This window comes from Charadrius vociferus, unplaced genomic scaffold (genome assembly GCF_000708025.1).
Source record: "Charadrius vociferus isolate BGI_N301 unplaced genomic scaffold, ASM70802v2 scaffold423, whole genome shotgun sequence".
NCBI lineage: Eukaryota > Metazoa > Chordata > Aves > Charadriiformes > Charadriidae > Charadrius > Charadrius vociferus.
In genome coordinates this window covers 1715728-1729243 of record NW_009648149.1, presented here as the reverse complement: position 1 = coordinate 1729243, position 13516 = coordinate 1715728, and the positions used below count along the sequence as shown (strand labels likewise).

General features: G+C 37.4%; 1 protein-coding gene across 1 annotated transcript; it reads right to left on the bottom strand.

Annotated features, from left to right (window-relative positions):
* Positions 1 to 241: 241 nt before the first annotated feature.
* DEPDC1 (DEP domain containing 1) lies at positions 242 to 13326 on the bottom strand. Its single transcript, XM_009883996.1, has 11 exons — positions 13300 to 13326; positions 12713 to 12978; positions 11887 to 12037; positions 10544 to 10662; positions 9976 to 10106; positions 9604 to 9651; positions 6237 to 6377; positions 4033 to 4205; positions 3032 to 3208; positions 2561 to 2746; positions 242 to 537 (listed from the first exon to the last, which is right to left on the bottom strand). Exons 1-11 carry the CDS (start codon positions 13324 to 13326, stop codon positions 397 to 399), a joined length of 1560 nt encoding a protein of 519 aa, XP_009882298.1. The 3' UTR covers positions 242 to 396.
* Between the last annotated feature and the right edge of the window lie 190 nt (positions 13327 to 13516).

The window sequence follows — 13516 nt, the reverse complement described above, 5'->3', positions numbered from 1 at the left end:
AAACCTACACAAACTATAATAAATGGCATGAATTCCTGAACAGACATTAAAAAAGTTACAATAATATGCATATTATTAGTTTCCCATATGAAAACCATATATAAATTTTTGGTTCCTAATAGCTTTATGCTTATTTTCACATTCATTTTACTGAGCACAATATACCGTAATAATTTGTAAACAGATAAATATTTATTTCTCTCTTAGAAGTAATTAAAAAAAGTTATCTGCACAGAAAAAAAAAAAGTTATTTTGGCACCTTTCAACATAGTGTCCATGTAAACATTTCTTCCTTCTACACACACAGCCACCTCCAAATTTCTGTAGCAAGTGCCCTTTGGTAAATCATTCATACATCCATCCATCAAATAAATAAGCGGCTGAAGTGTGGTTCAGTTAGTATCTTAGGCTACGAAATCTTGGTTTTCTTATGCTCAGCATCGGTTGTTTGATGGTAGGTTTGTTCTCAAATAGCATTGCTTCATTTTCTGTAGTTGGAAATCTGTTCTGGTAGATCAGAGGGTATTCCTTCTGAAACTAGAATAAATAAAAGCAAAAATTAAAATAAAATACGAGACTCCATCAAGAACTCCAGCTGTGCAGGGCTTGAGCACGAATCACCTTGTAAGGGTGCACATCAGCAGGAGTGAGACTATCAGCATGTCAAGTAACTCTACTGTAAGACTTGACCAAAGCTGCAGCCCTTTGCTCACAACTGATAAACGAGTCGAATCGCAATTTTATCAGGCACTTCATCTTCTGTTGAAATGAGAAAAGCTTCTCAGCTCATTTTCTTCCCAAGAGTTTTTAGCTGCTGTGACTGGAATAGCGCTAGGAGGAAACAGGGTCCTGTTCGAACTGCCGGGATCTCCATTTGCAGTGACAGCCCGCAGTCGCTCGCTGTGCCGCTCATCAGCTGAGTAACAGCAATGCTGCGTCGTGTTTGAGCAGTGTGACCAGCGTTCCAGCCCCAAGCGAGGCACGGCAGTCGCTCGCGGGAAGCGCTGCCATCCAGCCAGCATGGCTATCTGTTCTGGTGGCGCTTGGGAAGCCATCTTTCAAGAATCACAATAAGTGTGTTTTACCTAAATGGAAGCTAAGATTCAGCAGATTTTGAAGGTATTCTCTTAGGAAAGCTTGCTACTTAACCAAGGGAGTTATTTCTCAATTCCTGCAGATACACGACTAAAGAAAAATATCTGGCTTCAGAGAGACGTTTTTGACATTTTGCCTGTTTCCTACATAAGGCCTCAGGAAGGAATAATGGTACATACATCTATGCATCAGCCAAAGCTTTCTGCTGATGGATTCAACCTACAGAAAATGACACCACTTGTAACTTGCGGTGATAACCCACGTTGAACCTAACCCTCTAGGAAGCGAAATGTATTTGGCTTTCCCCGACTCTAAGTATCAGATCTGAATAATGGCTCCAAAAAGTTGTGATTTATCACACCACCAGCTATCCCAGCACAAACGGCAAGACTGTAACGATACAGCTCTGTGAATTTTAAAAATAAACTTTGCTAACACGTGGCCCTTGCAGTACAAGCTGCTGCGGGACTTTGGTGAGAACTCAAAAATTTAAGTATGTACTTCCAGTTTTACTATTAGAGGATTTTAGTTTATTTCCTTCCTCCCCACTTTACCTGCTTAAAGCGCTGCTGTGTATCACTTGCTTGCTTGTTTACCCCAAGTTTTAATCAGCTGTAATTAACTACTCTCCTTTACATGCAGGAAGTATTAATGAACTTGAACAAAAGTCCAGCCTTCACTTTTACAGGACCAGAAAGTTTTCGTCACACATACGAAAGTCAGCGTTGCAGAAGCTGGAGGAGGGGCACCAGGGGAAGAAATGTACTTGCTCTGAAAAGCTGCTTTCTCAAATTTGAGTCACAAGACTTGCTTAGGAGATTCTAGGACAAGTACAATACTATTCAGTTGGTCAGAAATACTTGCCAAAGGTTTTCCGAAAAAGAAAAAAACCCTCCAGTATTAAATCCTGCCAGAATTGCTGTATTTTAGATTTAGTATTAGGCAATATGTTAGTAGGTCACAGAAGCACCAGATAATCTTGAGCAATATACATGTTACAAAACACAAAGCTAAGGCCACAGAAAAGAGTGTTTCAGAACTGTGAACAGATAGCGCTTGACCTCTTAAAGCAAAAACAAAACAAATAAGCAGAACTGCTTTTATTGCCTATTGATTTTAAGCCCATCCACAGCATTTTAATGGTAACCTTGTATAGCCAGTCCACCACACCAAACCTTGCTAGAACTCCAGCGCACATTATGCAATGGAGAGCAATATCTTAGACTAATTTTAAATCATTGTTTGAATGCTGCTGCCACCAGACAGTATCAAACACTATATCAGACACTGTCTTTAAAACCCCTGTCAGAGCATGCAACCACAAGACATGAAACAGCTCTCTGTTACGAAAGGAGCATCTCTCTCCACACATTCTGCTCTGTTCTGTACCAGGGTCTCGTGACTGCGATCCTTCCCTCACAATGTCGTTTTCAGAAGTAGATGCAATATCCACCACGTTCCTTACCTGTTTTAACTTTTTCCTTTTGTCTTTCACAGACAAGTTTTTATCTTTGATAATGTTCTCCAGGAGCTCTGCGACCGCAGCTTGAGAGGTAGAAACCTTTTGTTCTTCAAACTCCTGAGGAGTTATTTGCTTGCAGTATGAATACGTTGGCAATATGGCACAGATTTCTTCCTTTGGATATTTGCACTGAAACAAAACGTCGAAGAAGAGGTCTGTATATACTCAAATTATTATGTACTATTTCAGCGAGAAGGTACCTAACAAACATCCAAGCGTACTAACTTACAGTGACATCACAAGTTGCAATAAATTATGGTGTAGCTAATATCTATGATTGCACCAACAGTTTAATAATTAGAGTTTGCATCCAAAATGTAGTGGTTTTATTTGCAGTTTTCCCATTCTACCTTCAGAATTAAAGAAATACTCTGCAATCAGCAACTGAACTTAAACTTCAGTCATGCCACCAACCTCAGCCATCTTCATGTATTCTATGTGATCTCGCACTGCAACCTGCAGGTAAGTTGGTACTTTAAATATTTCTTGTTGATGGTCCATTAGAAAGGAAACTAATCGTGTAGAAAGCAGCTCATCAAGATCTACTTCTTCTGCACAGCATAGCACGCATCGAGAAAAGGTCTGTATCATCTGGAAGTGTTTAGCAGATCATTAGTACGCACAGTTGAGGGATTTGCCTGCTTTCCAGTCACAGTGCACAATGAATTCTCCAATACCGACTTTCCCTGCAACCTCTCTTGCCTACACCAGTGGTCAAGAGAGGAGGAAAACTGATTATTTTTTCCTCATCTGAAATAAAGTAACTTCTTGTAACATTAGACTGATACTGTTTTGAATTGAACAGTACTTTCAATTAAGAAACACATTTTTTAAAGAGGTAGAAAACTCTTACACTTTTACAGCTTTCGTATTTCCAGCTTTTAGTAGGCTTATTTTAAATGAGCACGTGCAGGTACTTTGCCACTGTATCTAATCTTATTTGACAAAAATCTTTAGTTGTTCCAATGAAAGCTTAAATTCAGACCTTGAAGCTAGTCTTTAAACTCAATAGGCAGAACATTTACTTCTTCGGAACTGTTTTTGTCATAACTCACATACACAAATGTCTAGTCCAAGAAACAGACGCTTTGCCAACACCTTATAAGTTAAATGGCCATTGGGTGAGAAATCAGACAAAACAATCATTTCCATTCCTTTAAGAAATTACTTCCCTTCTTCTCCCAAAGTAAACAAAAGCAAAACCAATATTTGAAATACATTAGGATGGAGACAAGAAAGTGCTTGCTTCAAGTCAGATTTTTGTAGATATTCTGGAGATAAAAAAATCTGCCCATTAATCACTATTTAATTGCAATGAGACAAGAGCCTCAAGTACAAAATACTGCTAGTATTCTCAGCATTACTTCAGCCATGTTCTTAAAACAATAGATATGCTGCACTCGTGATTCTCTTACCAAGGAACGTGTGCCCATTGCATCATGCAGTCGTGGCATATCAACATTCTCACTCATCCGAGAGATCATACGCATTAGGAGCTGAATCTTTCTACGATTTGGTGGTGGAAGCAACAAACAACATATCTGTAGAGCTTCAACAGCAATTCTTTCTAAATGAGGCTGAAGTAGATCTACAAGTTAATTTTAAAGACAGCTGTCATTAAGATTTGAACCAACTTTCAGGATACGTTTATCTCAGTACAAGAAATTTCATTTTTTCCAATGAAGATAATCTATGTTTCATAGAAATCAGCTGTAACATAGTAGATAATGTGTTGCGGCCTTCTTTTGTGTGGTCATCTCCAGCTTGCTTCTGATAAACTGCTGGTACAATTAAAACCGTAATATAATTAAGAAATGACATTAACGTTATTCACAGAAAACGTGTTTCAAAGCACAGAAACAGACATCTCAAACAGGCAGGTCTGTACAAATTCCCTGCCTCACTCTTCGACAGTGGCTGGGTAAAAATTACTTATCACTTACCTGAACAGAAAGGTGAATTACTGACACATCAAGTTTAAGACTCCAAAGACACTACACACTACTGCTTTTTAGCAGAGGTACAAAGGGCTATCTTTAAATGGTGTAATTTAGCAATCAGAATATTTAAAAAAAACCCAAACCACAAACCCAGAGAACGTTATATGCGTTTAAAAAAAAAAACAAACCACAAACCCAGAGAACATGTTATATGCATATCAAAAAACCTAGCAACAGTGCCAAAGATTAAGGAAGCAGAGATTAGTTAGTCAACACAATAAGCCAATACACCATGCTTTAGAAAGCCATCTTACTTTGCGTGCCAGTCAACATACAAGAAGAGTGAGTGAAAGGGTATTCTGAGAGTTCTGTGGTACTTTTGCTGAGTCTCTTATTGACGGTGATATGGGAAACCTCAGTCCTGATGTCCACTGAAGAAGTCACACCAGAGGTATTTGGTTTTCCTTGCCCACAAAGTTGAGGCCTTGGCTTGACTGTGATTTCAGCTACTGGTGTGTTAATGGCAACACAACTTCTTGAGTTCCTCTTGCCAAGTACACTCGGAGACCTGCATATTTGCTTCGAACCGTGATTCTCATTAAACAGCTCTTTATCCTGAAGAGTTGAGGCTGACACTCTCTTGACACCATGGGTTTGGTTTTGACACGTGTTATCAAACCTCAGCTCCAATACAGAATTAGCTTTATGCTCATACGGTACTGATTGTTTTCCATTTCTTGTGCCAAGGATGGCATTCACATCACTTTGCCTGAGGGAATCAGATCCTCCTTTATTATATACACTTGAAGTAGTATCTCCAATTCTTTCCAAAGAGTAACATCTTGTTCTAAATGTTCGAGGTGGATCTTGTTCATTCCTGAAACCTGAAAGATTTTGACAACTTCCTCCTATTAGACTATCGGCACTACCTTGTCTACATGTCAGTTTATGTTGCTGCAATTTCTTTGCACATTGTTTTTGAAAAGTTAGCTCTGCTGAAGAAGACTTCCTGGAAACTTCACATTCTTTGTTTTTTTTGTCAGGCTCTTTGCGAAGTAGGCTTAGAAGAAGACACTCAGTTGACTTGAAAGAGTTCAAGTGAAGATTTTTTGAAGGTTGCGGGACACATTTCTCATCTTGGACAGAATGTTTTCCACTGCATATATCTGGAATTGTGACGTAGCCACACATAACTATCAGAAAATGAAATATAAATTAAGATGCAAGTGGTATGAAAACGAACAAGTCCAGAAAGGAAGTTGCTAACTGAACAGAGAAGACAGCAAACATAAGACACTAATTTGACTCTGTTAGTAAAACCTAAGAAAAATTTAGCTCAGTCCAAAAGCAATCTAACAAGATAATGGCAACCAACATGCAAGAATAAAGAAAGTTAACATACTGCAACAGTGAGGAACAGACAGGAGAGAGCACATATTTTTAAGTTATGGTTATCACATATTTAGAATGTTAGCTCAGACAGCAATTTGTATAGGATATTATGAGACAGAACTGCATTTCAATTAATGTTGTAATACAACATGATAACATCGATGATCTTCCTCAGATTCAAACTACCACACAGATTAGGGGGTCAAGGTCTGATAGGAATTAGAGATTTGTTCCTCAGATGATAAACATTTATAGCTTCCACTGATTATTTCTAAATTCATACATACCTAAAATATTAACAAAAAGTTCATAGTATTCAAAAGTAAGTAATGGTTCAGGGAGACTGAGAAAGTAGTCAGCAACCGTTCTGAATACATCCCGTTCAAACCCACTGTAAGTTGGCTGGCTCATGTCATTATTTCTAGGCCCTAAAGAGAGAGAAAGAAAATTCACAAAGTATTTACTCTCACAATTCCATTATTAAAAAAAAAAAACAACAACAACTTAAAAATCAACATAAGTTTGTTCTTGTAGGGATGACTGTTTCACAAGAAAAGAATCATATCAGCAGTATACAAATATTTTGTTTGGTTCAGCATTGTACCACATGTAAGCAAAAGCCGTATAAAATATTCCATATACCCACTGAGCAATTGTGCTCAGTTTCAATGAGCTGTTCCACACCAAGAAAATAAATGAAAACTCATTTATGCACTTTATAGGTTCCTCAGCAAAATAATAACAATAAACGCCATTAGTATTTCCTTAATTTCCAAACGACAGTTACCCCAGTTCTCCCACAGGGAGCTCTAGCTTGCAGCTCAAGCAGCTCCTGCTGTGACCAGCTTTGAAGAATGTGCTGGGAAGACAGCCAACGAATACATGTTGCTTTACCCACAGGCCAAACAGAGCTGGTCAGCGTCTTTTCCCTTTGTGGGACCTCCTCTCTTCAGCTCCTCTATTCAAATAGTTCCCCGAGAGAAAGTTTTGTTCACCACTATTCTCAGGGTGGATCTTTTCTGCAGAAGTAGACAGGTAAACAATCCAATAATCCAAGAGATCTGATTAATAAACCTTGACCATGTTGCTACAGACATGAAAAAGAATGAATGAAAGGGGTCCTGGCATGAATAAAATTTGCCTCTGTGTAGATCTTTTAACCCTAACGTTATCATACCCCACTGAACTCCTACAAATGAAACAAGCTACCTTACGATGCCAATTCTAATGAATTAGGAGAGAGCAGTTTTAATTACACATAGAACTAGGGAAAATTAAACTTTCAATACGATCAAACTTTATAATTATAATCACATTACCACACACTACACTAAAGATATAGTAGAGCAGTATTCCCCCTGCCAGTCTAAGTATTTTTAGTTTTCACTCTGCAAAGTAACCACCACCTTAATCCTTTGGTTACAGGATAGCTAGCAGACGCAGAGATAAAATCTCCACTTAAACTAATTCACTCAAATTAGAAATTGAGAATCCAAAAAACCAGAAAGCTTGCTTACTGTTTTGGTCTCATGAATACAAAGACCTATTAGTTCTAAATACAGGACTGATGTGGGAATTAAGGTATTGAGACGCTCAAAGACCAGTGCTCAGTTATATTTTCTACTTCAATTTAAATCCACTCACCAATCTCTTCCCTGTCCTGCTTTTCCTAATAGTGCTCTTCATGTAAGAGGCTCTATATTTTGGGGAATGCAGTTGAAGAAAAAGGGTCATGATGAAGAAAAAAAAAAAAAGTCATTTTCCCAAGAGCATATGCTGAAAACTGAACTTCTGAAGCCACACTAACCCTGCCCGGACCCTTACCACAGTTCCACTGAGCAGCTAGAGATATACGCAGATGTATAAGCACACACCATCCAACCAGGTTACAGCCAGTATAGCTTTGAGGGGAGCTAACGAAGGAGATTGCCAGGAAAAGGGGCAAGAGTTAAACAGCAGGGCAAGCACATCATCGTGCATTTCACTTGAAAGGCACTCCTCTATCTAACTCTAGCATGCCCTGTTAGCCATTTAAAGAGGCAGTTTTATAAAAAAGGAAAAAAAAAGTCAGTCTAATTGTCAGTCGAGTTGTCCTCTGCTTCTCCAGAATCTTTTCAAAGCCTGCTTCATAAAGATGCAAAGTTTACATAATTGCAATCTGTACATGTTTATAACACAATTTCTAACACATCTGACAAAGGAAGCCTCACAGACAGTTGGATTCTGTGAAGTTTCATAAAAATCAGTGGCCCTGCAAAGGAGAAAGACTAATAGCACCACACAGGTCTGCTACAGCACATGCTGAAAACCAAAACCACTCCTTTATTAGCAAAAGAATTCACATCAGACTGAGCCGTTAGAAACTGAATTTCATTAGGTTCACTGTGAAAGTACTTTTTTTTCCCCCCAAATGTGTGAAAACCTGTGTTAACTGGAACTACTGAGAAAGCATTTACTGTGCGGTAACATAAAGCAGCTGCTCAAGTAAACACAGCACTGATACCTTAGGTAACTGATTCTTCTTTTCTGAAGTTTAAGATTTAACATTGTACCTTTCTAAATTTTACATTTAATCAAATACACAAACAAAATAGAAGCATTAAGTTTTCTGTAAGTTGCAACCACTTATTAGTTTTGCTGCTTGATATTTCATACATTAGTACCAAAACAAGGGATGATGCAAAATCTCAGTCTGCAGAGAATTAAAGATCAGTTCTGTCACAAAATATGTTTAACACCTAAAACGTCTTTAAAAATCCATCTCATCTACTACGCAGTGATTAGTAAGACATTGAAGACCTTCATTTTCCACAGCTGAACTGCAACTATAAAAGGTGTCTTACTGGGTTTTAAGCATAACCTTTTTCTAAAGACAATTTGAAGAAAAAGATGAGGAAGCAGATAAGGAGGTACCAGAGGAGCTATACTCCAAGTCCAGGACCCAGGAACAAACGAGCAGAACTCCTCCTTCTGTTCTCATGACAAATCCAGTAGACTATAAAGCTGTCTATAAAAGCATGCTTTGACCTTAAACCCTTTGCAAAATTTTGTTTGATTTTTTCTAGAGAAAAAAAAAAATCTAACTGGTTTTCTGTGAATTGGCTTCCCCAGTTTAATATGACATGTAGGAACTGTTTTAGTCCGGCTCAAAGCCAGTAACTGGAAAAGCAAAGTCCCTTTACTTCTGAAAAACTGCATTAGAAGAAGCCACACACGTTTTGCCCAAGCACTTGAGTTTTCTCTCTGCCTGACTCTTTGTTAATAGGAATTATTTTTGTAAAAAAAAGTCCTTAGCTTTTCCATGGCCTTGGACAGCATGCTTCTGCTGAAAGCTTACAGAGTTTAATTAATTCTTCTGTACATTGCATGGGTTAAGGAACACTGAAGCCCCTCTTCCAGTAATTTACCCTGTTCAGGTTGCCAAAAATTCATATGCAGAATCAGACAACGCATCCTAAAAAAGCAGGATAACAGCTGAAGGAGTGGTATCTTGATTACCCAAAATATAACATCTTTAACATGCGTTAACTCTTTTAGGTTATGTTTCTGTGCAGTAATTGAATATGTATTGCTTAATTGATCTTAATGTGCAAGTATAATTCACTTTCAACTCAAAACAGGTTTCTGGAACTTAAAAGCTATTCAGTGACTTACAGTATGCGAGGCATTTCATAGCTGACAACACCCAGTGAGGGAGGTCTTCTAAAATAAACAAACAAGTACATTATTTATACATAACCCCAAAGACTTAACAACTAATACAAATAACCACACACATATAATAAATATAAATGATCAAATTTAAAACTAATTTAAAATATTGCTACATGTGTAATTTAAAAGTCAACACAATACATCTACAGAACGTTCCAGTCAAATATACCGAACTGCACTCTAGTTTGGGGAAAAAAGTGTAAAAAGCAGACCATGAAACATATTACTTTAATCATTATTTATTGTTTGTGGCAATTGCCCCATACAGAATCTTTAAGGAAAATCAGAAGAAAAAAAAAACAAAAACCTTACCTGATTTGTCCTGCAAAATAACAACACCATGTTTGCTTGTGTTAGTCATATTGTACATGACGTACTCAGGAACTATCTGTGTTGGCTGCAAAACTTCTTCCAAAGACGGGAGGCCTAAAATGGTTTGCAAACTGTGGGGGGTAAAAGAGCAGATGTCCTAAAACATTTCATAATAATGAATGAAAACAAGTTCTTTCCATATCTATTCAAACACTAGTTACTTGATAAGCCAGTTTGCTGTTTAATACATCCTCACTTCCAGAAGGACAATTTGAGGACCCACTTTTTCCTTGGACAAACACCAAAAGCCAGTAAGAGCGAGCATCTATATTACTTAAAATATACTTCAACACCAGCAACAATAAATTTCAATAAATTTCTTAAATGCAACAATGCAATATTAATAAATACATTACGAAGTATATATAAACAATAGTTAGGAAAAAATATCCCACTTAAAATATAATTTTAAACATTTCAAAAAAAATTGCAAGCCAAAAGCTTGATCGGGCCATTATATACCCAAAGTACATATACAAGAAGGAACTTTTTACAATCTATTACTTACTGTATTAGAATGACATTTCTCCAAGTTTCTTGCACGTATTCCTGGCTTATTTCCTTCCTATGTAGTGCATCTTCCTTGTTTTCCTTTATTACATCTGGGTTTGTTTTTTCTAAGTTTTCCTGAAAATTAGTGGTTTATACCATAAGATAATCAAGTCTCAAGACAATTCAAAATTAAGTAAAAACTCTTCTCAAACATATAGGGCATTCTGCAGAACATTAAATTCCAAAACAGGATCCAGGGAGTAACCTTAACAGTCTCAGCACTGAAATGTAAGCATACCCACTAAAAAGCAGAAAAGGACACAATGAAAAAAGACCTAATCAAATCAGAAGTCAGCAATTTAAAAGACAGAAACACATAAAATCCAAATGTATTAGTAGGTGAAGTATTCTCCTTTAGGATCACAATCTAAATCCAGAAAGTATAGTCACACACAGAGAAATCTCAAAAGAATAAAGGGCTGAACACTCGCATCATTTTTCAAAATGTAAGCAAAACAGTTAATTTATGCTTTTTATTTGTCCTAAACAAAAAATACATTAAGTTTCAACAAGGAAATACTGTCCAGATCATTTCTAGAACTCCACCTTCCAGCCCTCCCAATACTTTGAAATACTGTAGCAGGGCTAATTCTGCACTGAAGGAGACAAAAACAAGAGAATGCAAAAGAAAACAAAACCCCTCCCATACTGATGACATGAGATGCTCAATTGCTTACACAGACCTATACAATTAAAACTCTATGTAATCTCAGATCACATTGATGCAAAATTAGCCCAAAACTGCAATGGAGGATGTGGGGTGGTGTGTGTGTGCGCGCGCCAAAATGACCTTTCTTTCCGATTAAGTAAAGTGGCTGCATTAATAACACTCTATCCCCACATTTCCCTTCCCACAAACTATTGCCAGTAAGTTTAGAAAAAACAGCTTCACACAGGTTTAAGAGCGTACTTAACTTCTGTCAAATGCATAATCCTATTCACTTGCTGCCAGTATTTCAAAAACACCATGTTACAGTTAAAGCTATGATTTTACATGTATGCTTTTTGCTTGAATATTTACAGTTTAACGAAAATGTCTTTTTGTGCGTGCAAGAAGAGAAACAGCACACGTCACTGAGACACTTCATTATGAAATGCAGCTTTATCTTTCCATTATACCTATATAACTGTTCTATTTCACTGTCTAGAAGAACATACCAATGTATTTCTTAAGCTGGAAGGCAAGATGACAAAACAGAACAGTGTCACTAAAAGACGATTGCTTCTAGGTTTTTTTTTTTTTTAAGAATAAAGAAAATACATGGCAACTGTAATTATGTAAGAAACAAAAGTTATTACCAGAGACTGTAGTAACTCATGTTTTTTAAAAGTTGTCCTGGATAAATGTGGCAATTTAAAGAGTCTGTCTTTGTCTCTAGAGAAGTTTTCCAAGTTCTCTTTTGGTGGACATGAGCTTGGCAGAGGTTTAACTGGAGATGTTGAAGGAAATCTGTAATGAATAGGAGAGATGTTAAATACATTTAGAATAGATTAAAAATATAAGAAGTCACTTAACCAAAACCATACCCTATCAGTGTGATTCCATAAGAGTCTGAAAAGGTCCAGGAAAGTAAGAAGAAAAATGCTGAAGTTTTCTTGTTAAAACACTGTTTAATCTTATCATACTATAAATTAGTTTTGGGCTACTTTTCTCGATTCCAAAGTCAAGTTGAAGAAACTCAGATATCTCAACACAGAGAGCAGAATTTGAGAAGTGAGGGCCATTAATACTTTTGATTTTAGAGCTTAGGGTAAGCTCTGTTTCCCACTTAAGACGTTCTGTGGGAAGTACATGAGAAGTAAACACAGGATGGGTAGCACAGCATGCAGCTACTACAATAAATTCTCCTTGGCTCCCCTCCAAAGCACTTGAGCGTAGCACACATGCCAGTGAAAAACTTGGCTAGACAAAAGCACGGAAACAGCCCTCAGCATACAGGATGTGTGGTCTATGCTGCAAGTCACAGTAAAGTAAAACTGTGAGTGGAGTAAAATGGTGCTAATGATGGATTTTTGGCCCAACTGCTCAACCCAAAGCAAGATATTTTTGAGAATCTGAGCATTAAGATTTTTAAATAAAGTTCTCAACCTGAAGAGCTCTGTTAACTGGTCTTCATTTCTGTACCTGTATAGTGCACCATTATCTTCTAAATTTTCAGATCCCCATCTCCCTTTTATATCTTCAATTACACGATTCTTGAGAAACTTTCTCAATAATTGAACAGTCTGCTGCCTAGTAACTTCAGGACCAAAGTTACTGTTATTCCTTAATACTTCATGGAGCCAGTCTACAGCTTCTGATGCGGTAAAACAGCTTCCATGTTTTTTGAAGTGTTGCCTGTGTTTCCTCAATGGCATGCCTGCTCGGAAATATTTCGTAATTTCATTCCACTGCATGGGAAACAAAATAAGATCAAAGCCCGAAGTTGATCGGTGTAAGTATCAATTAAAACAATATTATAGCAATAAGCATATAAATGAAGTCACGACATTAATACTAACAAATATTGATAGTTATACTAAATAATGTGGTAGCATTAATATAGAAACACTGAATTTAAAGTTCAGATTAAAAAACATAAACATTTCATTTAGGTTTTTATCTCGTTCTTCTATAACCGAAAATAAGGTTAGAGTTTCACAAACATAACAAGATTTATCGACCCAGCATTTACATCAACTCAGTTTCCTGAGGCGCTGTCAAACCCCAACCTTCCAGTTTGCAGCAGCTCTCGACATGAGCCCAATCCAGCTGTCACCAGTTTTAAATTTTGAAGTTTTTTCCTCCTTTCCTATTTACTCGCACAAAATGAGATGACGCGCCATAATTAGCGGGCTCCTCTGACCGAGCTGTCGCCCAATTTTACTGCTTCCACCGCCGCAGCCCCTTTGCAGGGAAGGTCCCGGGGTGCCTGACACCGTGTGAGGG